The 27213-nt window shown below is 41.2% G+C and overlaps 1 protein-coding gene across 3 annotated transcripts in view; it reads left to right on the top strand.

Moving 5' to 3' along the window:
• Positions 1–21195: 21195 nt before the first annotated feature.
• The window catches only part of Plppr5 (phospholipid phosphatase related 5), a 123096-nt gene continuing 117078 nt past the window's right edge, over positions 21196–27213 (top strand). For all 3 annotated transcript variants that reach the window (XM_070007795.1, XM_070007794.1, XM_070007792.1), the window contains exon 1: positions 21196–21458. In XM_070007795.1, the coding sequence (XP_069863896.1) occupies positions 21255–21458 (204 nt within the window). In that variant the 5' untranslated portion in view covers positions 21196–21254. The remainder of the gene's footprint in view (positions 21459–27213) is intronic.

Here is a 27213-nt window from a genome sequence, read left to right as displayed (position 1 = left end):
ATATTACTCAGAGAACAACAAATGATGCTACATATTTACAATGCCTATAAAGTATTATTGCCCCAAATCCACAAACTAGACCTAAATACCCAAAAGTACAAGGAATGCTGCCCATTCCCTATAGGATGCAGTCATCAAAATCCAGATGGTGGGACCTCTATTACCCAAATGACTGTCTTCCATGGTAAGTGACAAGGGAAAACGTACAGATGGGGAGCCTATAAATTAGCACAGAAATTAGCCTTACTAATCAACTGCAAAGTCTGAAACATTTTTAATAGTATTAGGCTTTGAATTCAGGATCTTGTGCTCAAGTGCTCTATCACTTAACCTATTCCCAGTTCTTCCTTCTTTCTTTTCTTTCTTCCTTTCTTTCTTCCTTCCTTCCTTCCTTTCTTCCTTTCTTCCTTTCTTTCTTTCTTTCTTTCTTTCTTTCTTTCTTTCTTTCTTTCTTTCTTTCTTTCTTTCTTTCTTTCTTTCTCTCTCTCTCTCTCTCTCTCCCTCCCTCCCTCCCTCCTTCCCTCCCTTCCTTCCTTCCTTCTTTCCTTCCTTTCTTTTTTCTTTCTTTCCTTCTGTCTTTTTTCTCTCTTTCTATGTCTCTCCCTTGCCCTTTTTTTTCTTCCTTTTTTTTCTTTTTGCCTTTATTTTTCAGTTACCTTTTGTTCGGCTGGCCTCAGACCACCATTTTCCTACTTCTCCCTCCCATCTCACTTAAACCACAGGGATGTGTAGGACTGGGGCCAGTCTCAGCCCTTTATCCTTCATGTTCACCTCTCATGCAGCTGAGATAACAGCATCATTATGTCCAGCCTCAAAGCTGAAACCTTATTTGGATATTTATTTGTACAAATGATATAAAAGTAAAAATGAGAAAATTTCAGTACTGTTAGATGTTATAATAAATAGCAAATATTAATTATTGAGTGTACTTATTCCATTTTTGGCTTTTCTTCAAAGAATGTTTGTTACTGAGTGATATTACAGTGAATTACTTATGCATTAAATGACAATGAAAATTTGCCTCCAAATAATCTGAGGAATGAAGAAAAAGAGTACAAATAAAACAAGATTGATGATAGGAGGATAATGATTAAAGGTAAGCAATAAGAACAGCTATTTAAAAAAAAAAAAGAACAGCTATTTTTTCTTTGTACTTTGTAAATTTTCCATAATATTTTTAATGGAGTGGTGAAACCAGAGTTTTTAAAACATATTATTTCATCACTTTTCTGAATGTTTGCAATGTTAAATAATAATAACGCAAAACTTTGAATGAAATTGTACAGTCTATACCGTGGAGGAGACATAACAATAAATGAGAACTGTTATATTTTTAATTGCATCTTCAAAGCAATTTGTTCATGTTCTAGGATAGACTCATTTTCAATGAATACCAACATTCATTCACCCAGAAAAAATTGTTGAATTCCCATAGTCCTTCTGTACTTTCTGGGTTTTTTTTTGGGGGGGGGTCTGGTTGTGGGGCCTGAACTGTGGGCCTGGGCACTGTCCCTCAGCTCTTCAGCTCAAGACTAGCACTCTACCACTTGAGCCACAGTGCCACTTCCAACTTTTTTTTTTTCTGCTTATGTGGTGCTGAGGAATCGAGCCCAGGACCTCATGCATGCAAGGCAAGCACTCTACCACTGAGCCACCTTCCCAGCTCTACTTTCTGTTTTTTAAAGGAGTAAGTAATAAAATTAATATTGATTATTAATTCATATAATTCATATGTGTGGGCTTCAAGTTTGTTGTAGACAATCGTTATTAAAATATGATTTGCCATTGATTACATTCCACAAATCTACACTTGAGATTCTATCTTTCTCACCAAAGAATAAAAGAGGGCAGGGTCATGCCTTGGTACTGATCCACCAGTGAGAGCCAGTTCTGATTTTCCCATGAAACTTTTGTGAGATAACTTTCTACTTTACTCTCCCCTCCCCCTCCCCATTGCTTCTTCTCATGACTTACTTCAACCTCAAAACCTGGACCTGGATCAATTGGTGGATTTGGCACAACTTTAGTGGTGCTGATATATGATTCTTTAAAAAAGGAGTCATATTCATCAGACAGTTGAGTGGCTAAAAGAGGAAAAGAAAAGTGGTTCATCTGTACTATTTTTTTCCCCCAAGAAAGGAGGAAGGGAAGATGGTAGAGGGCCAAGAGCGAAGGGTGTGTTTCCTAGAGACAGGAATCTTAAGATCTGCCTTTGGACTTGAAGATAAAGCTTAGTTTTCATGGGACTTGAGGTCTCAAAATTGGGACACCTTGGTCCTTTATGACTTTATATCCTCACAAAATTTTATCTTTTAATCAGTGTGGCCTATTTTAGAACACTTCTTACTCTATCTTCTACAAGAGAGAATTTGATGCCAGAACTAAATTAAAGAGGGAGCAGGGCCTGTTTTCAAATAAACTGAAAGCCACCAGCCTTCTTGGGAACATTAAGTTTTTATTGATCTACATTCTCTCTGATTTTTTTGAACCTTCTCTTGGTGGAGGAACTCACCAGCTACTCTTGGCTATCTTCAGGTCTCTCCTCTCACTCCAGTGTTCAGGGAGGGAAGCATGGCTCCTCCAAGGCTGGATTTAATAGCTAGCTCACCTTTATTGTCTTCCTTCATCCTGTTCAGATTGATCCCTGTGAACCTCTTATGGCTTGTTCATTCACTCTAGGGGTACGTCTATGGATTTTCAATAATCAGATATATACATAGCTCTTCCCCTAAAAAAATCAATAACAACAAAAAAACAAAACAAAACAGCTGGCAACTGGTAGCTCATGCCTGTAATCCTAACTACTCAGAATACCGAGATCTGAGGATCAAAGACTCAAAGCCAGCCAAGGCAGAAAAGCCCATGAGACTCTTTTTTTTTTTTTTTTTTTTTTTGTTGGTTGAGGGGCCTGAATTCTGGGCCTGGGCGCTGTCCCTCAGCTCTTCAGCTCAAGGTTAGCCCTCTACCACTTGAGCCATAGCGCCACTTCTGTTTTTTTCTGCTTATGTGGTGCTGAAGAATCGAACCCAGGGCCTCATGCATGCAAGGCAAGCACTCTACCACTGAGTCACCTTCCCAACCCAAGCCAGTGAGACTCTTATCTCCAATGAACCACCAGAAAACCAGATGTGGAGCTGTGGCTCAAAGTGGTAGAGTGCAAGTCTTGAGCAAAAAAGTTCAGGGACAGTACTTAGGCCCTAAGTTCAAGACCTACAACTGACAAAAAAAGAAAAGAAAAGGAAAAAAAAAGAATAAAAATGTCTACAAACATATTTGGTGATCACTTTCCTTTTCCCTGATTACTTTACTATCCTTCATCTTATACTTTCATTTGTAAAGTTTCATAGAATATTGGATTCTAGGGGGATACTGAATTCCATTTCATTTTTTTAAACCAATTGGATAATTAAGTACAGGAGAGCCGCAACTGGATATTAACTGTTTGCATGGATCGGTGATCAAAACAAGATGCTATCTTCTCTGCCACTCTACTTACTCCATCCTCTGAAATGAGAAGAACTTATTCTAAGAAAAAAGTTGTCCAGTAAAGGTGCCTCCTCCCCCACAAATGAGAAGCTAAATCCTCCTATGTTCCAATGTTTAACTAGATAAGGTTTTTCCCAGTGGAAAAGATGAACCAAGGCAATTTGCTGTCACAGATAAATAACTTCAGGCAGAAAGAAGATACCATAAGTGCTACGCTGGTAGGAGTCTTTCCATGAGAGAAACAGGGGACATCATATTTGGCATAATGATATCCCTTATCCTTACTGTTCACTTGTCATCTTTATGTAGACAATTGACTTGGAGGTACAGATTTTCAAATTATCTATCCTTGTTTTCCAATTGTTTCTCTATCACTCTATTCCATACTTTATCATGCATTCACCTACTCAATCTTGATTTGGTGACAAGGGAACTTCTCTAAGCAGTGGAGATATAAACACAAGGTAAAACATCTCTCATAGGATTTTAGCAGAGTGAACAAAGAGTTATCGAATACTGTTCCGAACAGTTACAAGAGTGAACAAAGAGTTATCGAATACTGTTCCGAACAGTTACATGATCTCCATAGAGACCAGTTCAAGGTCAAATGTCCTTGGAGCTAAATGAGTCTTTCATGGGCAGCAGTCAAGAGATGGGAGACAACTCCCATGGGAAGTGACACGTAAGTTGAAAAGTAAAATATGAGTAGGAATTAATGAGCCAGAGAAGTTCTTGGGAGGAAGCTCTCAAGTGGCAGAATGCACATGCAAATGCATGTGGTTGGTACAGGAATGGGAAGCCAGGTATAGGGGTACAGAGGACATGGAACCGTGTCAGGGAGCTGAAGGTGGCTGGGAGCCATGAAGGATCTATCGGTTATGTGAAGGAGCATTTTCTGTTTTGAGATTAAAGAATCAATATGCACGAGCAATAGGGAGAGATGATTCGATTAAATTTGGCCACGGCCATCAAGGTCATCTTACATTAAAGGATCACTCCCTTGGTTTCTCAGTTGATTATAATGTGCCTCCTAAGCCTCTATCTTGTGAGTGACTATAGAAACCATTGTCCCCAAACTCCTTACAATGTGATGTTTGAGACTTATCTGTCTCCTAATCCAAAAGTTAAAAAGACTTTCTATTGTCTCAGGGACAAATTTCGAAGTATTAGGTCTGTTTTACTAAGACTGGTGACTGTCTGAGCCCAGGCTGCTTATTTAAAACAATTTCTCGCTTCTCAACTTTGAATCTCCTCTTGCCTCAGCTAATCTTCAAAACAGCCTGTCAAATACACCTGTCTCACTATACTTTCCACATCTTACTTGGAATTCTAAGGCTTTGGAATCCTGCTCAGTTTTCTTACAGAAATCTAGATACATGAGATTTGCCAATCACATCCTACCTTCTTTGGTGAAATGTTTACTAACTACTCCAGGCCTCACGTCAGTCCACTTTCTCTAAATTCTGACAGAAGTTGTGGAATTGTGACAGAGATAAAGAATTGGACTTACACAAGATGATTCCTTTGTGGGCACAATTTGTTTACTATGGTATCATTATGGTGGCTTGATATATTCATGCATGCAGTGTTTAGCAATCTTAATATGGTTTTTTGTTTTCCATTATATGTAATGTGATTTTTTTCCTCAAGAAAAATTTGGAAACTAGAGAAATTGAAAGGAAGAATAGAAAGCTTTGAGTCTAATTCTAATTACAACAAAATATTTCCAATGTTTGTAACATTCTTTGACCATAATTTTATTTGCTACATGAGATACTTTTGAATTGTCAATCCATAATTTATTCTACCAAGCATTTTTTTTCCTGAAGATTTAAGGTTTTATTTTTTTCCAATTAATGTGGTTAAACCAATGCTCTTTTTTTCCCCTAAAGTCTGAATTACTTTCCTAGGATAGATTGGCTGAAGAGGCCAATTACTGTCACTTATCATCTAATAGCTTTTCAACCCCAAAACTTTGGAAAAAGATCATTTCTGCACTTTCTGAACAGCATGAGTTTATCATTACATATATCTTTTATAATTTTATTATATAGTTTAAAAACCAGTATGCTATTCTTGTGCTATGAAGTTATGCAATTAATGTGGTTTACTATGTGTCTTTAAGTGTCTGAGTGACTACTGAGGAACTTCCTTCCAGAAAAAAGGTCTGAGTGAACTCTAGTAGCTAAAATACTTTTGGTTTTAGGGCCTGGCTTTATCTTCTATGTTACAAATACATGTCAGGCAATATGTTCTGTATAAAACTGCTCATAAAATAGTGATTCTCAATTTTTTTCCTGCATGTTAGAACAATCTGGAGATTATTTAAAAATATGGCTGGGCATCATTGGCTCATACCTGTAATCCTAGCCATTCAGGAGACTGAGATCTGAGGAGTGTGGTTCAAAGCCAACTGGGGAAAGAATGTCTGTGAGACTCTTATCTCTAATAAACCACCAGAAAACTGGAAGTGGCTCTGTGGCTCAAGTGGTAAGTACTAGCCTTGAGCTGAAGAGCTGAGGAACAATGCCCAGGCCCAGAGTTCAAGTCCCACGACCGACAAACAAAAATCAAAAAACAAAAGAGACTGTCTGAATCCTCCTCCAGACATTCTGGTTTAATGGGTCTTCATGTGGACTGGACAACAAGAGATGTAAATTTTCTACCCCCCTTTCCACCCCAAGTGATGGCAATATATAGAAAAGTCTGGAAATCTTTTCAGAATAAAGGACGATGGAGTTGCAGAACACAGTCAGGGCTCTCTGGAGGTGTCAAAAGTCAACCATGGCAGTGTTTTGGGATTGTCACAGACTTCTCCACTGGGTTCCCTAAAACAGGATCTTCTGCATGACTTTACAAGGCTGACTGAGCATCTGGCAGAATGAGACACTGATGATAAATCCAATAGCTATTTACTATCTCAGCCTAAATCTTAGTTTTCATTTGAAAAGCCTGGCAGCCAGAGAAGCACCAAATGTGACATGCTTGCTATCTGTGGTGAATCAGTTGGGAGAAGAGATCTGCCCAAGAAAGCCATTGTTAGAACAGAACTCATGCATGCTTTTACCCAGCATTCCTAGTGAAAGATAATAGGGTAATGTGATCAGTGTACTTAATATTTTGATCTCACTGAATTATGTTGTTTTAAACTAGGGTATATTTCCTTATTTCCCCTGTGCATTGCTTATTGCAGAAGAGCTCTCTTCCAGTTAAAATGTGTGCAAGGAATTCTATCCAGCTAATTTTGTTTTAGTTATCAGAACATACATCTGCTAAGACTGAAGCTTTAGTCTCAGAAATTTTTCCTTCATTCTACTCTCACTCTGCACATCATTAGTATAATTCAGATGGAAATTCTGTAGAGATGCAGTATTGCTGGCAGACTGTACTTTCCCCCTCCTCCCAGAAAATTTGGCCCCTCAAATTTGATTTATTTAACATATTTGCATTTTAATGGGATTTTCCTGAAAGGGTAATCTTCTCATCAAGATGGGCTACTGTGGTTTTACTGAGTAATTCGCCATTCTCAGCTCATTTATATGTGTTTATTAATGTGCAGTGTGAATGTTTGCACAGAGTGTGGGTGCATGCATATTACTCCTGAAACATTTGAAAGACTCATCATTTGAAATTTTGGTTATCTTACAGATGTTAACCCTCTAGTTTAATATATTCCACTGAGCTAGGGTTCCAGTTCCAAGGTTAATAGCAACTGACATTTCCGTTGGATCTTCTCATTTATTGTACGCTTTTCACATACATTAACACATTTAGTAGCATGCTAGAACTCTTGGGAAGAGCCAATCACCTTTCAAAAGCTACAGGAGAACCATAAACAGTGCCACTTCGTCCCTCCCCTGCCTCCATCACTATTCTTCAATAATGACTTAAGTTAACAGATTTAGATTAGGATGTGGTCAGGGGATGACCTCTTTCTAACATCACCAGATTGAATTCTGGCATTCTCTCTTTACATTGGCCCAGCTTCAGCCCCAACTCCATTTGGCTATGCTCAACTGGTGTGAGGTTTTTGTTCTTTTTTTGTTGGTTTGTTTCAATTCCTCTGCCGAATCCTCAACTTCTTCATAGGAACCAGCAGACTTCTTGCTAATCATCTGCTCAGGCTGCTGTCTATCCACTACCACAAGGAAGGATCCTTGGGGGTTGGAACTTAGTTACGTTTTCTTTCTTCTGAATATTGGTGGCCTGGGAAGTTCACAAAATTCCTCAGGATAAAATGACCTGAACCTGGGCACCTGGTGGCTCATGCCTACAATCCTAGCTCCTCAGGAGATGGAAATTCAAGAATCAGTTTCCTGCCAATCCCAGGCAGAATAGTCTATGGGAATCTTATCTCCAATTAACCACCAAGAAGTTGTAAGTGGAATTGTGGCGCAAGTGGTAGAATGCCAGTTTTGAGCACAAAGCTAAGGGACAGTGCCTAGACCCTGAGCTCAAGCTCCAGTACTGTAACAAATCAAAAGAAAACAATATGAAAACCATCTTCACAAAGACCTTTAGATTTCCTCTTCATTATACCTCAGTCTGATTTTCTATCAACCTGCAAATGGGTAAATTATGTACTTGCTCACAGAGGGACTACAGAGTGTCACAAAACACACTGCCTTCTGTGTAAGAATAACACATAAAAGTGTCAGAAATCTTATTACTCTATGGATATTATCCCACATAATACTTTTATGTTGTACACATTTCATTTTTGTCTTGAGGTCTCTATGTGCAGTTCCAAGAATTATGACACACGAAAGTTCTGCTAGTCACCAAACCAATCAGGATGCAGAACACTTTCTCAGGCCCAGAGAACTTCCATGTCACACAGGGTCACATTATGTCGCATGCCTATCCCATACATATGTTCTCCAATACCATAGCTGTATCTGTGAGTTACATAGAATTCTACAAGGACATGACTTTCTGGACCAGGATCCTTCACTCAACACAATGCCTTTGACAGTCTGATTTACAAAGCTAGCCCCTTTTTATTATTGAGTGGTATTCTGTTATTTGGTTATACTACCTCTTTTTAAAACCCAGGTATACTTTAATGCTCATAAATGCATTTTATTTTTATGTATTCATTTGTCTTTGTTGATAACCAGGACTTGAACTCAAGGCCTCATGCTTACTAGGCAGGTGTTATAGTACTTAAGCCATATGTCCAGCCTTTTTTTTTTTACTTTATTGTTTTGGATAGAATGTTGCATTTTTGCCCTTAGACTGGCCTTAGACTCTGATCCTTTTACCTATGGCTTTTGGGATCATGAGAACTATAGGTCTGAATCATGAAACCTGGTTTGTTTTATAAATGGGAGAGCTCACTAATCTTTTTTTTCTTTCTTGGTCTGGGCTGGCCTTGAATATGAACTCTGTTTATCGACTACTTAGGATTATAAGAGTGAACCACTATATGTGGTTTATATTATATTTTAATACTATGTAACATTTGTAGAACTGGTTATCACCTTAGTCAGTATATTGCAACAGAAATATCTTGGAAAGTAGCCAGATCTCGATTTGAACATCAGTTTTTCTTCAAGTTATTAAAGGTGGACAAGTGGGAAAAGTCTCTCTGAGCCACAGATTTGCAACATGATGAATAATATTTATTTCAGAGAATTTTAGGAGAAATTAGAATTAAAGCCTCTAAGGTGTCTGGCACATAGTAAATCATCAAATGTGTCTGCCTTCCCTCCCATCTGTTAGTAAGCTAAGGTAGTGTAAGTACATATTTTTAGAAAATTTCCTATTCTTGAGTTTGGGATATGGAAACTCAGAATACTGACTTTTTCAATAATTGTTTTTTGTGAGCAGGTGAAGACAATCTGTTGTACTGTGCCTGGTGTAGACCTTGGCATATTGTAAATTCATAAAATAAGTGTTATTCTACCATTACAAAAATGATAGTTTGTATGCTTTTTTTTAAGTTGAGATAACCCAATGAAGTGAGTTCCTAGCCAGGCGCTGGGTACATTTGTTTTAAGCTATCACCACCAGAACCGGGGCTCTGAGCCATGTGATGGAATGGATGGAGCATGCATATTTCCCTGCTCCCCATTGCAGTCATATCTAGCAGAAGAGCGGGAGCCAGGGCTCAGTCTGATACAGAGGAAGCTGGGTGGCTCAGCCAGCACTGGTAAAGCCCTCTGATGAAGCTGATCTCCAAACATCCTTATCTCCCTTCCTACAGGACTCCATTACTTGTCAGTAATTGATTTGTTGAAATTTCTGGAGTGTAGCATATGGTTTCCTTATCAGGGAGAGCCAAAAGAAGCAATTAAATTTAGACCCACAGATTAAAAAATATATGTGTGTATGTGTTTGTGTGTGTGTGAGAGAGAGAGAGAGAGAGAGAAAGAGAGAGAGAGATACAGAGAGAGAGAGAGATACAGAGAGAGAGAGAGAGAGAGAGAGAGAGAGAGAGAGAGAGAGAGAGAGAGAGAGAGAGAATGTGTGTGCTTATCCTCAAGGTTCCCTATTTTATTCATTTCTTATGTCTGAGTTCCCACATGTGTTAAGTCTGCCCTCCACATCCTAACATTTACAGTATGTAAATGGTTGGAAAAAAGTTGAAGTGAGATTGTACTGCCAAGTAAATCATTAAAGTTATGTGCCACGGATTTAGCTTTAACTCACGCTTTCTGACTTTTACAATGAGGCCATAAAAATTAACCTGGTCTCAAACTTAACCGTATAAAGTGTTCCACTTGAAATCTATTGGATTGGAAGGCAAAGACATCATTAAAAAATGAATAAATATACTTTATTATTCCCCAGTGTTATAATTTATAAGATCATCAACTGGACAGCTCAGCAAAAAGGCAAACCTGCAATGTCCTTGTGCAAGATGTTCCATTTCCAGTAGCCAGAGATCAAATGTTTTTCACCTCTAGAAATGAAAATTTCATATGCTTTAAGTTAAAACATCAGCAAGTCAAGTTGCCAGAGTCATGGGGGCTGATACACACTGAACTGCATCACCCCCGAATCCATATGTGAACATTTTGACCAACCCCTGCCCAGCTATTTTGCTTAGAGACAGGACCTTCACTGACATAAGTACTCCAGCCAAATCACAAAACATTTAAAGGATATAGGAATGTCATACCTGGTCACCGGGCACCACTAAACACCAAAACCAACTCATGTCACTTGAGCATTCTAACCAAAAATTCAATTTCTGTTTTAATTTTTTTAAATATCTTTATAACTAGTTGTCCAGAGGGGTTTGTTTCAGTGTGTCAATGTTTAAAATTGTGTTATCTTGTTGTGCAAAGCAGCTGCTATTTAGCAAAGCAGTTTACGAATACAATGTACTTTGACAAGTTATCCCTTTCAGCATTGTCACCCAGCCCTCCCAACCCATCCTTCCCTTGTTTTTCTGAATATTGTGGCATAGACCTTGAATTCTTGACTGGATTCTTCCTCCTTCTCCTCTTCATTTATCTACCCCTCTCCCTTTGACTCCACCCTACCTGTTTCAAGTATGTTTCTTGGTGTTTATTTTTATTGAACTTTGCCTTTCTAAGGAATTACACAATTTGACTTCTCCCAGGAATCTATCATATTACAGTTAATACATTTGTATATACTTGTATATACTAAACTATTTTACTCATCCATTGGAAGAATGATATTGGATCATTTATAAAGAAATGGAAGGACCTGGGAAAAAAGAATCATGTTAAGTGAAGAAAGACAGACCCAGAATGACAAAGGTTGCATGTTTCCCCTCATATGTGGAAGCTAGAATTAGTTTATAAACATTTCAGCTTTTGAGCACGTACATCTTGATCAATGTCATCCCTTTCATCATTCTCCTCTATCTCTCTCAACCCCACCCATCCCTTCAAGTGACCTGGTTCCATTTTCACATACAGACATTGAATATTATGACTCATTCATCCGCCCTCTTTCTCTCCATTCATCTGTCCTCTCTTCTCCCTCCCCACTAATGAAACATGTTTCAGCTTCTTGCTTGTACTTCCCAAGGAATACTGTTATGCTTCTGTAGAATTACAAATAGATTAGTTCTAAAAGTCTGGGAACTTGGGCCCCAAATTTACTGAGGCCCCTGGACTGTGAGACACAATGGTGCATGGAAGACCTGTGCCTCTCATAGATTTTGCCCATTCGGCCCCAAATACACTTTACTCTGCCTGAAATGTCAACACTCACCATTTGTTGCTTTGAGATGTACAAGACTGAAGCATGGCCCTTCCCATGCACTCCTGTAATGTCAAGGTACAAGGTATGTTTGTCTAGGCCATCTTATTTATTTCTTTCAACCCAAAGCACATTTTTTAGTTGTGCAAACTAGGTCTAGTTATGTAAATTCCAGTTCCATAACATTTATCTTTATATGAATCAGGTCAGCAAGTCCAGAACATCTGTTTTATGTATTTTACACACTGAACTACAAGTCCAAGAACCTATATTTAAGACATGCTTAGAATCCTTTCTCTTATAAGTCATTCAAACTACCAAGCAAGTATAGATATTCTGTAAGTCCAAAAAACTAAGAAAGTTCATTATAATAAAATCTTTTAGCCACGTCATTTGTTCAAGCCTATAATTCTAGCTACTCAGGAGGCAGAAATCTGAGGATCCTGGTTTTAAGCTAGCCCAGGCATGAAAGCTCATGACACTCTTGTCTCCGATTAACCACTAAAAAGTCTGAAGTGGAGCTGTGGCTCAATTAATAGAGTGTCAGCCTTGAGCAAAAAGTGTTAATAGACAGAGCCCAGGTCCTGAGTTTAAAGCACAGTACTGGCATATGCACAAAATAAAATACATAAATAAATAACTAAATGAATAAATTGTGAAATTACCTCTGTGAGATTAAAATAGTATAACTAAAGAAGTTGGAGATTCGAAAATTGTACTACCCCTTCTTTGCTCTGAAATATGTGACCATACATAGTTAATCACTTTGAGGTTTCATTTCTTTGTATAAGACCAAAGAGATTCAAATTGTAGATCAATCCTAACTAGATGGGACTCAAATAATTGTAGCCTCTGGTTCTTCCTGGGTTTGAGTAGGATTGTGGATTTGGGACAAGCAGACTTCCTTCAGATTACCATCATTTCAGTCATGCCATGAGACATGCAAAGATGGGCAAATCACAATTGATTCAGTTGTTTTTCCTCTTTAAAATAATTCAGATGAGTATTTAGAATTCTCTTTTAGTGACTGTACGAATCAAGCTTTTGCCCAATTTTTCTTCCCTAGATTTGATTGTATGTGAATAAATTATTCAAGTACTTGGGCTTCTTCCTATCCTGCCTAAGCAATTGTAACAACAGGCAAAATAATTTTTGGTCAAGGGCAGAAAATATTTTAATTGCTAAACTGGAAGATACTAAGCCGTGGAAAATTCTATCCGTAAAAATAAGCACTTTTTGAGCTGCTATAGCTCAAGTGATAGAGCGCTCACCTTGAGTGTAAGAGCTCAGGGACAGCGCCCCATGACTGACAACCCTCCCCCACCAAATGCATATTTTGCCTGGCTCTGCTGTTTTACACTTGTAATCCCAGCTTCCAAGGAGGCTGAGATCTGAGGATCACAGTTCAAAGCCAGCCTGGGCAGGAAGTCTGTGAGACTCTTATCTACAATCAACCACCAAGCACTAGCCTTAAGCAAAAATCTTCAGAGACAGTGCCCAGGCCCTGAGTTCAAGGCCCACAATCTACCAAAAAAAAATCACATTTATACACTAGACCAATGTAAGCAAAATCATTTTATGAGAAAATTGAAAGAAGTATATACATGTTATGTTTGTCTGCTTCACTAATGATCATTTATTATTTACATTACTAATCATATTTCATTGTCATGCCATTATAAAAATCAATGCTTCATTGTTTAATGACATCTTCAATCAAAAGCAATAGATGGCAAAATATTCTAGTTTGTTTTACACTCACTGATGACTTATTTTAATACTTTTTGGGCTCATATAGATCTATAATAAAATAGATTATGAAGTAGTAAAACTTTAATTAACTTCATAAACCAGGATACCCTGGAAAACTATGGGTTTTTTATTAATAGAAATCCTCCACATTTTTGTCAGAATTTTTAAATTATTAACCAACCTGTGCTGAATATTTGGCAGAGGGACACTATTTTCAAGTTAAATTCTTATTGCTCATTACTGCAGTGGTAAAAGGCATAGGAGATTGATTTCTGTTCAGTATTAATGAAAGGATAAAAAAAATGCCTTTAACATGTTTTCTTCTAACCACTATTAACTACATACCCATACCAGAAATGTGTAGATGTAAAATGTCTCATAGTTGAGTTCTTTGCAAATGTACTGAGTTTTCTGAACACAGTACCAATTCTGGTTTGCTTCTCTTTCAAAAACTAACATGCAAAATAGTACTCATAAAGCTACTTGCCAGACACGAGTAGCTCTTACCTATAATCCTAGCTACTTAGGAGGCTGAGATTGAAGATTGTGGTTCAAAAATGGTCTGGACAGGCAAGTCCATAAGTTTTATCTCCAGTTAAGAAGCAAAAAGCTGGGATGAAGGTAGGGCTCAAGTGACAGAGTGCCAGACTTGAGCATAAATAAGCCAAGTAAGAGTGTGAGGCCCTGAGTTCAAGCCTTAGTAGCAGTGTGTGAGCACACACACACACACACACACCCACACACACACACATACACACACAAACTCACACACAAGGTTCAGTTACTCTTAAGCCAAGTTTTTAAAGATGCTAATGCAGTAGCTGTTACAACCCACATGTGAACGAAATGAATCACTTGGTTGTGCGGTTTCTGCTGTTTTTCCACTTCAGTCATTCACCTGGTACATGAAGGACAAGGCAGCAAATGCTGATTAGCATTCACGGGCTTTGTCTTTGACAATGGACTTGCAGCTGTCATCAGCTCAATTTGTCCCACACGCTCCACATCACTGCTAAGGATTCTGCTACTCAGAGTTATGAGCAGGATTTGTGATTCAGTTTAGGATGTGTCTTCATGTATCACAGCGTGAATAATGACTTTCAGGTGTCTTCAAGGAAGGTGAAGCTACAGTGACAGTTCAGCAAGATTGTTATGCAGGAACTGTTCCAAATGGATCAATGAAAGCTGTGCTGATCAGGCAGGAGTGGAGTTGTACTGGGATGGCAAAGACCCACACTGACCAATCACTGTGATTTTCCCTGGTTTTCATGAACTTGGGCTCCATCTTGTATGTTGGCAACCTTACCCACATTTTAGGCTACCACAGAAGAGATACTAAGGCCCCCTTCATTATGGTTCTACTGAGTAGAATGATAATGTGGGGTCCTTGGTTCTTGTGCAAAACAAAGCATCCTAATCCATCATCTCTATCCTTAAAAACTGTTTCTACTGAAGTTTCTGAGAGTACCCAAATGGCTCAAAATCTCCCAAGGCATTAAACATCCACAGCCTTATACTTAACAAGACAATGGATATGTTATCTTACATGATCTAAATAGTGCTGTTTTTAAAAGGGGTTTCCCGTAAACATGTCAATTGATGAGTGGAATGCCTTTTGATCTGTGTCAATGGGTATTTTAGACAATCCCAAATTTAAAGTCATGAAAACAGGCCAGGCAGAGATTAATTCTAAGTTTCTGTGAGTTGAACTCAGTGATGGAGAAAACCCCTGGTCCACACAGATAAGGCATTCTCTGCTGGACTATATTTTTATCTAATTTAGATCTTCCCCAGTGCTTTAACATTTATGAAGCATTTTATAAACCCAAGCCTTTCAACAACTTTGTATATGTAAGAACAAACTGAGACACACAAAGGCTGAGAAACTTCCAGAATTACCACAGCGATGAATATGGCCAGTGTGTCCCAACTGACTATTACTAACTTCATAATTTAACATTTTTATTTTAACATGGAAAAGGTCAGTTTGTATTATATTAAATGTTTCCATTCTTTCCCAAGCTTCATATCTGATCAACTATTTTGGTTCTTTTTCCTTCCCATCCACTAATTTTGATATGCATCTTCACTAAAACATAACAAGCTTCATTAAGGAAATATATGCTTTGTTTATGACAGATGTGTTGAAAGTTAAAACTATTCAATATGGAAAATGTACAAGGACAGAATACACCATAATACTGTCAGATTAAGGCACTGTAAAGATGTCTCAGTGGTCCCAGCTAAAGATAAGTACCACTTGTTCAGTTCATAACATCTGGCCTTTGAGTAAACATGCCATTATAGTTGGCACAAGAAAGACAGGCACTCAAATTAACATTCTGCCATTTGTCTTTCCTCTCTCTTGAGAAAGAAGCTGCCTCCTAATCACACACTGGAAGTCATTTTGTGAGATAAGTCCTATGTGGTGCCAGTAAGAAGAGGGCAAGAGTGTAATCCCAGATGTCCCAGGCTCTTTTCATCATTCAGGATGACATGTCTTTGAATTTGTGTGGATGTTTCTAAGGACCACATTTAATCCCTTCCCTTCCTTCTTCTCCCTTTCCCTCCCTCCCTCCTTCCCTTCCTTCCTTCCTTCCTTCCTTCCTTCCTTCCTTCCTTCCTTCCTTTCCTCCCTCCTTCCTTCCTTTCCTCCTTCCCTCCTTTCTCCTCTCTCCCTCCCATCCTTTCTTTTTTCATTTGTTTTCCACGGTCTTATATAGTCCAAGCTTGCCTTGAATTTCTGATCCCCTTGCTTAACCCCTCAATTGCTGAGTTTACAGGCATGCAGGCACACAGGATTACATCACATCTGACCACATTTTGATTTAACCAGTTGTGTGTGTTATTCTCAGTTATGCTCCAGGGTGTTCTTTTATCAGTAGCCAGGAAGGTGAACGATGAGTATATGCAGTCATTCTCTGAATCCAGTCCAGGAATGAGCTGCTGGATACTGCCATTTGCAGTACACATACAATAATTATACGATAAACTACCAGATGTCCTCCCTTATTGTGAAACCAGTTATCTGGCCTATTTTTTTTTTAAAGGCAACTTCTTTCTAGGCTACTCTCAGGAGATCTTCTGCCAATCTATATGCTAATATTTAGAATTCCTCATTAGTGCAAAGTCATGGAACTTCTCACTCTTGAATCTTCTTAAATATCTCTAGCTCAGGTTTAACATTATAAATATAAGTTTTTTCATTGTTGTTTTTTGTTTAGTCTTCTGGAGACCATTCCTACCAAGGAATGGTCTGTTAAGTCCTTTCTGCTACAGCATCTAAGGTATACATTAAAGGCTATATTACTTTTTTTCTGGTTTTTGTACATAGGATGGGAATGAGAAAACTTTAGGAAAACGTCTAGACATATTAGTTATTTGAAGCATAGAAATTGACATTATCTTCAATATATCTTTACCAAACATTCTGTCTATAAACGAAGGAGTGCTAAATCCTTGCTCATAGCAGAAATTCAAAAATAACAGATTTGTCATATAGAGAACTAAAATAGTTGTTTTTTTTATGCTGGCAATGTGGCTTGAACCCAGGAACTTATGTGCTTCTTTGGCACTCTACCCTTGAACCGTACTTCCACCTCCAGCTTTTTGCCAATTAATTTGAGATGAGACTCAGATCTGTCTGCTTGGGCTAGATTTGAACTGAGATAATTAGATCTCAACCTCCTGAGTAGCTAAGATTACTTGTGTGAACTAGTGGTACAGTGCTTTCAGATCATAATAATTCCGAGCCAGGAGATCTTCTAGACTTTTCCAGCAGGTACCTTCTAACTTAAATGGAGAGAATAGTTCTACTATCGAGCCATCCACACAGCTCAATGCCTGCCTGCCCAAAGGTTAGTCAGTTTTCTTGACCTTTATTATAACAGCAACATCCCTTCTACGTGGGTCTTTTGTACATGTGTCTTTAATGGAAGAATAGTCCTGGACCCACATGGGTAAATGATAGCATTGTCTGTTTGGTGTATAGCTACTCTTTCTAGGGAATATAGTAATGGAGTGGAGAGAAGGGAGGGATTGAGGTCATAAGTGAATCTCCTCCCTCCATGCTGAATATAGTAATGGAGTGGAGAGAAGGGAGGGATTGAGGTCATAAGTGAATCTCCTCCCTCCATGCTTTGTCTCAGTACTTTACCATGGAGAATCAATGGGAGTGAAAGGGTTGTGAAGCCATAAGTATTTATATGCGATGGAAATGACCAGAAGTTGGGAAATAAAAAGACAAACAAATTCTACATTTTTTCCCCCATTTAGATTAGCCTCCTGGGGTAGAACAGGGAGAGTCTGAAGGACAGAATGCTTTGTTAAGAAAGGCGGATTGCCATACTACATTTGCAATCACAATGATGTGCTTAAGAACTAAATTAACTTAAGAAGGTAATCTGGATCCAAAAGATTAAATATCTGCAGTGCTGGTTTTAATCGACAAAGAGTCAGAAATGTAAATAAAAACCGAAGCAGGATTTCAAAGTATTCTTTGCAGTTAAAATGATGCATATTGGGAAAGTGTTAGCTTACATGATTTAATAGTAAATAAAGTGAAGAAGTAGGCTAAGTAGGTAACTTCTTTGGATCAGGTAATTGATATATGCTCATTTAATTTCCAAAAGTAGCCTAGAGAAAAATTTTACCTGAAAGGATCTCAAGCTTAAGAAGGCAAAGTAAGCAGCGCTAAGGGCCTGTAATGCACTCTCTGTCATCTTCCTTCATTCCTCTGAATATCCAGTCTGCTTCAAGGAAGGGGCTTTCAATGTTGATATCACAGGAATGTAAGTTAAGATTCATATTAACTTCAAATTGCATCACTGAATGGTTAGCCAACCGTGGGTCCAGTCAACAGCCCCTCTTGGCCATCTCAACTTGATAAATGATGGGGATATTAAAATTCTGAAGGAAAGAAATCTTATTTCTGAGATGGATAACCTGTAGGAAAAAAAAGGCAGGGTATCATAAGCCTATAAAAATGTGGACCAGTACAGAAATCTATGAGCTCAGAAGCATTTCATAAGCAACAAAATGAGGAAGTGGCTGGAGATCTAAGTTACTAGTAGTAAGCTAAATATTTATGTTTAGAAGTTACCTAAATTAACTTTTTTTTTTCAGCTCTAGGGATTGGATTCAGGACCTCATGCTTAGGCGCTTTACCATTTGAGTCACAATTCCAATCCTTTTGCTCTGTCATTTGTTTTCTATGTAGGATCTTGTGCTAACTTTGCCCAGGCCAGCCTGGAACTTTGATCCTCCTGTTTTCCCCTCCTGACTAGCTGAGATTACAGGAATGTGCCACCAGAGTTGGCTCCTAGAAGTTAATTTTTTTTATTAATTTAAAGGCCATATGGGTACTCATTTCATGTCAAAACTGTGCATCGCTTAATCCTTATATCAATATTGTTAAGTAGGTTTGTAGAAGAATTTCAATTTTATTGGTGAGGAAAATAAGCAGAAGGAGGTCCAGGATGTGGCTCCAGTTTCCAGAGCCGGCCAGAGGCAGAGGTGGCACTGGAGCGTGGGTGGAATAGGGAGAGTTTGAAGAGATAGCAGGGTGTTTGCCCTGACACTGAACAAACTTTTGCCCATCCAACATATGTGCCACTGAGACCAGGCAGCTGTTAAACCGGGGACATACAGATGATCCTTGACGAATTCTATACCAGAAGACATTGGCCCTCTGTCTTAAAAGGAGCAAGCTCCTTAATTCATTCAGGGAATATTTATTGCATAACTACAACATGTGTCGGGTACTGTGGCTCTGTGTTACCTGTGGGGTGTGGACACACCTGTACATTGGCTGTGTCTCACAGTACATTTAATTCTGAAGACAATGCACATTTTGGCTAGCTGGAGCAAATGAGATGCCCTTCATAATTAATGTCCTTCTTCCAAAAATTTGATGAAGTTGAGAGGTGTGTGAGAGTCCGTATTTTGAATTAGAGAAGTGATGCAATACTCCTCCCCCATCCAAAGGGTCTTAGAAAGATGATTTTATTTTTTTTTCTGGATGAAGGTTTAAACCACGCCATCTTTATCATATATTTTCATAAGAAGACAATTCATTTGCTCTTGTTCATTTAGAAGCCAGGTACCTCTCATTGGCCAAAAATGCCTGTTAGCCAAGTCACTTCGCGTGATCGCATGCTCTTAAATAATTGATGCATGCTATTTGTGACCATCTAATATCTATTCAGCATTAAAGAAATCCACTTGGCCACGGCTGCTTCTCCCCCCCACCTACCATCAAGTGCCATATTGATACTGCTCTTTTTGTTTGTTTCTTTTTTGACTTAACTGTGTTGTATTTCTTAATGATCAAGGCACACCTCTAAAAACCATCAAGCTACATCCCATTAAAATGAATTAATGTTCTGGAAACTTCTGGGATAATTCTGCATTCTAATTGAGAAGGAAGGGGAGAAGTGTTATGATTGTTTTCTTCCCCTGGCCTGGTTTACAAAGCTTTCCTCATCTGCTCCCTGGAGTCTGGTGTGTGTGTGTGGGGGGGGGGGTGAGCAAGGGTCGGGTAGCCAAATGGATCTTGCCTTAAGCTTGCACGCCAGAGACCCCCCCCCAGTCACGTCATAACAGGACAGACTGAGCATGACCCTACCGCAATGTCACAGCCCCTTCCACCTGCACACGGGTGCGTGTTGGATGTATTTCGTATGCACTGCCATGCCTCTGCCTCAGTCTCCCTCTCCTTTCACCTGAGCCGGAGGAAGGGAAAACTCCCCACCTCCTTCCCCTAGCAGTCCTGGATTGGGGGGTACCGCTGTGTCCCAGCAATCTGCAATGCCTGCTCTCACAAGCAGCTCATCAAGGGACCCTGAGGAGCCAGATGTGCCATTTGGACAGGAGGAAGGAGTCGCCTGGTGCACTGGAGAAGAGGCTTCTGGAACTGGGGGCTGCGATCCTGGGCTTGAACAGACAAAGCCCTGGGACGCCGGAGGAAGTGGGGGAAGGAGAGATTCCCGCCCTCACCCCCCACCCTCCCCCAGAGTCCCAGGTCCTCTGAGATCATCATATTCCCAGGGAGCCCCAGGTGGCCAAGCGCCCCGGCACACGCGGGCCGAAACTCGGGCCACGGCCGCATCCCGCGCTTTGCGCTGCGCGGAGCCGGGGCGCTGCTGAGACCTGGGGCGGGGGGGGGGGCGGGTAAGGGATGGCGGGGTGTGGGGGAGGAGCACGCACCATTCTCCCAGGCGCGTGCAGGGTTTTCTCCAACAGCCCAGCTGGTGCCTCGAAAGGGAGTTTCTAGAAGCCCCAGCGCTCGTGCCTCCCCTCCCCTTTTGGGGATTGCGATTTTTTTTCTTCTTTTTCTCTCCCCCCCCACCCCTCCCCGCATCCCCCCCACCCCCACCCCGATCCTCCAGGAGCTTCCGCAGCTCCACCGCGTCCACCCGCCGACGCCGAGCCCCGAGCGCGCCGCCGTCCGGCCAACGCTCCCCCGGACCGGAGAGGGGGTGCGGGGGGCGCCGAGAGGGGGCGCAGCCGCCCGCCAGTCAAACGGGGGCTCCACCGCCCTTCCGCACCAGCCCGCGCCGGGGGCGGGCGGCGCTTGCAGCGGGGCGCGCGGGGCGCGCCGGGCACCGGGGTGTGTGTGTGTGTGTGTGTGTGTGTGTGTGTGTGTGTGGGGAAGCCGCCTCCGCCCTCCGCAGCCCGGCCCGCACCTCGCAGCCCGCCGGGCCCCCCCCCCAGCTCCGCCGCCGCCGCCCGCGCCGCCCGCGCCCCCCGGCGGGCGGACCCGGGAGAGGGGGTCGGGCGCGTGCGCCCCGCTCGCAGGGCTCGGCCGGCCGCCCGCGGCGCTCGCCAGCAGCATGCTCTATTTCCAGATGGTGATCATGGCAGGGACGGTGATGCTGGCGTACTACTTCGAATACACCGACACGTTCACCGTGAACGTGCAGGGCTTCTTCTGCCACGACAGCGCCTACCGCAAGCCCTACCCGGGCCCGGAGGACAGCAGCGCCGTGCCCCCGGTGCTGCTCTACTCGCTGGCCGCCGGCGTCCCGGTGCTCGTGGTAAGGAGGGGGACGGGCGGGTGGGGAGGGGAAGGGGGTGCTCCCCCAGCCATCGCCGCCCGCCCACCTCCTCCACTAGCCTTCGCCTTCGGGGTGCGCCCTTCCCCCCCAAACACACTGGAGATCGGGGTGCCTTTGCCTTCTAAGTTCCTGCAAGTTGTGGGGAGGGATGTACCTCCGGGATTGCACGAGGGGTGGGTGAGCAGGAAGTCCCCCCTCCCGTCTGCCCCCATACATCTCCCCCTCACTCTCTGCGGAGGGTGGAGGCCCCCTGGAGGAGATGGGTGGGTGGGTGGGTGGGTGTCAGGGGACTGGAAGGGGTGAGTGTTAGTGGGGTGAATCTGCACTTGGTGGCTGGGGGGGGGTGCTTTGGCCTTGCTTCACGGATTGGGTGTCTGTGCCTGGGAGAAGAGCAGCAGCAGCAGCAGCAGGGCGCGGTGAGCAGGAGAGAGGGGGGACTAGGGTCCTTTTCTGGGGTGTGCAAGAGATCCCTGCTTCCTCCTCTCCCCTGGCAACCCTATTTTACCATGGCCCTTCTTCTCTGAGGAAAGGGGCAGGTGGTGTAAGTTGAGCAGAGAATGCTATCTGAAGGAAAATAAAAAAGATTGGAGACTTTCTAAATGGAGAAGCCCCCAGCAACTGTGCTTTGCTGGAAAGCAGCAGTGTCTAAATCAGGAGAGCATTTCAGATTTTTTTTTTTAAGATTGCTTTTTCTCTCGGTGGATCAAGTTCTTGTCTCTTCCAGGCTTTTGGGTTTATGGAGTGTGTGTGTGTGTGTGTGTGTGTGTGTGTGTGTGTGTGTGTGTGTGTGTGTGTGTGTGTGTGTGTGTGTGTGTGCATACTTCATGTATACAAGTATAGACACACACTCATGTATGTAATTACTGTGCTAATCACATCCTCATTTATATGTGGCAACACAATGTGAAGTTATTTGTAGGAGAATGGGCTGCGTTTCTTTAGGAAACCTGATCCACTGTGCATCCTTCATAGTGACCAATTATTGAGGGGTTCCTTCCTGTGAGGCAGTCTCCCCTAGCTTGCTCTTGTGTCCTTCCCACCCCTTCTTATCCAGACAACAAATAGGAAATTAGAAACTAGAGAGGAAAGAGAGAGCCAAGTTTTATTTTGAAAAACTGAATGTGATTTGCAGTTGTGATTATGAATATTATCTGTTGTATCCATGAGGTTTTGATACCTATCTTTGATTTGAAGGGAAGTGATTTAATCCCTTACAAAAATGGTGTAAAGTTCTTAAGACACACAATGGAATTTTCTCAACAAATCAAGCGGCTTCTGTGTATGGTGTGTGTTTGTGTTTGTGTTTGCATGCGTGTGTGTGTGTGTGTGTGTGTGTTTGTTTGTTTGTGCATGCCAGTACTGGGGTCTGGGCGCTGTCCTTGTGCTTTTTGCTTAAGGCTACCACTCTACCACCTGAGCCACAGCTCCACTTCCAGCTTTGTTTGGTAGTTAATTGGAGATAAAAGTCTCAGACATTTTTGCCCTGGCTTCAAACTGGGATCCTCAGGTCTCAGCCTCCTGAGTAGATTACAGGCATGAGCTATCAGCCCAGGGCCCAAGTAACTTCTTGATAACCTCAAAGTAACTGTTTATCACAGGGAGTGACAGTGGACTTTCCCAATCTCTGGTGCAGTAGTTTGAAGAATTACACCTTGCTCCAGAACACTTGCTTGCTTTTTATTTATTTCTGTTTAGCAAGATGGTTTGCTGCAGTGTTTCAGAATACCCTTACCCAGCTTCACATCTGTGCTCTCTCTGTTCCATTTGAAAAGCTGCAAGACAAGAGAAGTTGTTCTGTTTTATGGACTCTTCTTAGTTTTCAGGAGCATGATTCTTAGGATATTGAATAGCCCAGAGATTAGTAAAAATGCTTTCTTAAAAAAGCCCATTACTTTCAGCTCACTGATTTGGTTACAACCGTAACCAATAGGGTCTATGTCTATTATTTGTTCCTTGGTGATGGGCATTCCCTGTTTTGCTTAAATGGGATGACACTTTTCAGCTTGGAGCCATGTATCTGAAGTGGCAAGTACCACTTAAAGACAAGAACACATTGTTCCAAAGATGAGGATGGTTTTGTATTGGCATGGAGAAAGGGACTCAGTCACCACCGAATGCTACTCCATGCTGGGGCCTGAGCTGTTGTAGCCACATAGATTTCAGAGCAGCCCTTCTGGGAGGGAACAGCTCTCTGAAACAGGTTCAGATGGGAAGATGTAAATACCTGAAAACAGTGGCTATGGTGTTAGGATGCCCATAGGGCGGATGCCAAAGCCAGGCTACTTCCAATACTTCTGGAGAAAATGCTGCCTGGAAAGTGACACTAAATGCTGAGGATACAAGTGAAGAGATGTGTTCATGATTTGACCTTGATTTCTTAGCTGTAGGAGAATGGACTTGAGAGTCAATTTGAGGGATAGCTGGGATGCTGGCCATTTCTTCTGCCACTTTGCTTAGTCTGTGAGGACTTAAAACAGTGATGGCCTCTCTGTCTCTCCATTCTTCTCAAGAGCCATGGAGTAGCACACTTGTCAAAAAAAAAAAGAGAATGCTATTACTCATATTAATAAGAGCCAACATTTATGCAGGTTTCTTTTGGATACTCTAGTATGTTTTCAACCTCTCTGCTACCTCCTAGTATTTACATAATTTTTGCAGGCCATTATTGTTGATGTCATATAACCTTTGGGAAAGTAGATCCTGGAAATGTTATGTGCTGAAGGACCAGGGGTAAAGTGTTATACTCATAATTTTAGTTTAGCAAACTAGTCTAGCAAACTTCCAATCTTATGCCTTTTCTATTCTAGTGTGCAAATTAGATTTGCTCATAAATCATTCATATAATTAAATGCTTCATACAAAGAAATCTTTTTCCCTTATCGCCTCCGTTTCTTTTTAATTATGGTGATAATACACCCATCTTCATAACACATATGTCTTCATAATATATATATATATATATATATATATATATATATATATATATATATAACAGTTTGTAATCATTTCTAACCCTTGAGGGTGGTTGTGGAAAGTAGATCTCCCTTCAATCACCATTTATTAATTTGTTTTCTACTAGTTAAAGGAGAAAACACCCATGTAGCCTTTGAATTTTATCATTTTTATGTAGTGTGACTTAGAGTCCAAGTTGGGAATCTAATAAATTTGGATGTAGATGCAAGATAACTCTGTTACAATGCTAAAAGTAGGAAACTTGCCTTGTGTCACCTTGAACAGTTTAAGATTTTTACAGTCTCAGATCCCTCAGTAACATGATGTTGGTATTTAATTAGTTCTAATGTATCAGTTGTACTCTTGGCTGATATTTGATCCTCCATAACAGCTAATGGATGCCACTGGTGTTTTTGTTTTATGTGGTGCTAGATAGCAAACTCACACTCAACGCGTGCTGTGTCATTGAGCTTTACCTCCAGCCCTCACAAACTTTTTATTATATTTTGGGGGTAGCTAGGGAGTGAGCCCATTGGACATGTTAGGCAAGTGCTCTACCTCTGAGCCATGTACCCAGCCCAACGTTCTTATTATTCAGTAGACAATCTCTTTGTGTTGTAAGCATTATGTGTGGCAGAGTAGGAGTTATAAAAAGCAACATCAGAAGTAAACCAGGAGTTTCATAGTTGCCTTATTTGGGAAATTATGTAACCACCCAATGATCATAATGTAAATAACCATAATAAAGTTTTGTAAGTATGATTGGTCATACATACTGGTGAATCTAGCATTCGGGGGCGGGTGGGGGGAGGATAGTTGGAGAATTGTGAGTTCAAAACCAGTCTGGAACACATAGTGTCTTAAATAACAAAGGCTTGGAATGTTGTTCAGTGTAGAGTATTTGGCCTGCATGCTTAAGGACTTGAATTCAGTTCCCAATTCTGCAATAAAAAATGTGTGTGTGTGTGTGTGTGTGTGTGTGTGTGTGTGTGTGTGTGTGTGTGTGTGTGCATATCTAGGTGCATGGATGCCAAAGACACAAAAGTGGTTTAGAGAAGCATGAGCTCACTTCTGTTTGGAGAGGAAAGGAAAGACTAGATGGACATAGTTGCATTTGAGAAATTGTCCCCCCACAACCATGTGATTGAGTAAAGCCAGAGCTTTACATGCATGCCAGGCTAGTGCTCTACCACTGATCTGTAGCCCTTTTGATGTGTCTTGAAGAGAGATCAAATGGCATTTGAATGAGCACACCAGTTTTGGACAACTTTTGAACAAACCCACGAAGGCAGGGATGGCACACAGCACTCTTGAAACAGCTATTGGCTCATTTTGTGTCTGAGACTGGTGCTTTTGGTAATGGGGCACATGGGTGAAGACAAAGGCTGGGCTCATATTTATGAGACGTGGAATGTCAGGTCTCTTAATTTGTTAGGAATTGAATAGGGACATCAGAGTCAGACGGGTGGCATTCCTGGATGTTTTGAGGGCAAGGTGTAGAGTTCTTCCATCAGCAGAGTATTTATGCAGGATCATTATTTGTATTGTTTAATGTTTTGGTTATCTTCAGATTGTTGTGCAAGGAGGTTTCAATTGGTAGTATCCGTTGATGTGTACATTGCATCTCGATCAGGGCCACCCCTTCCGTCGCCCTCCCTGCCCCCATCTATTCCATGGCCACCTGTTCCCTAGTTCCAGTTTCAAATAGGTACATTAAGTATTGTGACTGTATGAATAGGGTATACCCACCCTCCCTTTTTCTTAAGTTTTGAATTTTATCTCCAGTGTTGTACAATATTTATTTCAGCAAAACAATTTGGGCTTTTTTTTTTTTTTACATAAATGGCGTATTTTATAAATTCTGAAAGTAGGTATGCTTAATTAGTGACCTGTGTGTGTGTGGGGGGGGTAGTTGTATGTGTTGGGACTTAAACTCAAGGCCTAGGTCTAGTCCATTAATTAATTAAATAAAATACTTATTAAGTAATTTAATTAATTAAGTTTTTGTCAGTCATGGAGTTTGAACTCTGGGCCCGGGCGCTGTCCCTCAGCTCAAGGCTAGCACTCTACCACTTGAGCCACATCATCACTTCTGGTTTTCTGGTAGTTTATTGGAGATAAGTGTCTCATGGACTTTCCTGACCTGACTAGCTTTGAACCGTGATCCTCAGATCTCAGCCTCCTGAGTAGCTAGGATTACAGGCGTGAGCCACCCGCACCCCGCTCCATCAGCCTTTTCACTTAAGATTAGCACTCTACCATTTGAGCCACAGCCCACTTCCATGTTTTGTTTTTCTCTTATTTTCTTTTTGCTGGTTAATTGGAGTTAATTGTCTCATGGACTTCTAGCTGAGTCTGGCTTTGTACCAGGATCCTCAGATCTCAGCCTCCTGAGTCACTAAGGTTACAGGTATGAGCCGCTAGTGCCTGGATCTGACTTTTGGTTTTCTGTGATTAAAATAACTGATAATGACAATACATTGTATGTGGAGGCCTTGTTGCTTCAATTTCTTAGCAACACAGATGATGGACTTTGAAGGAATCAAAGTGAGACTATTCTTTATAAATACAGAAAGATTTAACAACCAATCAACCAACCAACCAACCAACCTCAAGGTGGCCACTGATGGTAGGCAGGGCAGATTAGCTACACTGGATTTGTTGTGTTCATAGGATGCCTCTCTGGACCCTTAGATTTGTGGGGTAGAGCTTACTGCTGCCAACCAAGGGCTCATGAAGGTGGTGGTGGGAGATGAGGACAGAAAGGCTCTCAGACCTGGAG

Source organism: Dipodomys merriami, unplaced genomic scaffold (assembly GCF_024711535.1).
Source record: "Dipodomys merriami isolate MVZ:Mamm:240054 unplaced genomic scaffold, mDipMer1.0.p SCAF_7, whole genome shotgun sequence".
In the NCBI taxonomy this organism is placed as follows: domain Eukaryota; kingdom Metazoa; phylum Chordata; class Mammalia; order Rodentia; family Heteromyidae; genus Dipodomys; species Dipodomys merriami.
This window is presented reverse-complemented; position numbering and strand designations above follow the sequence as displayed.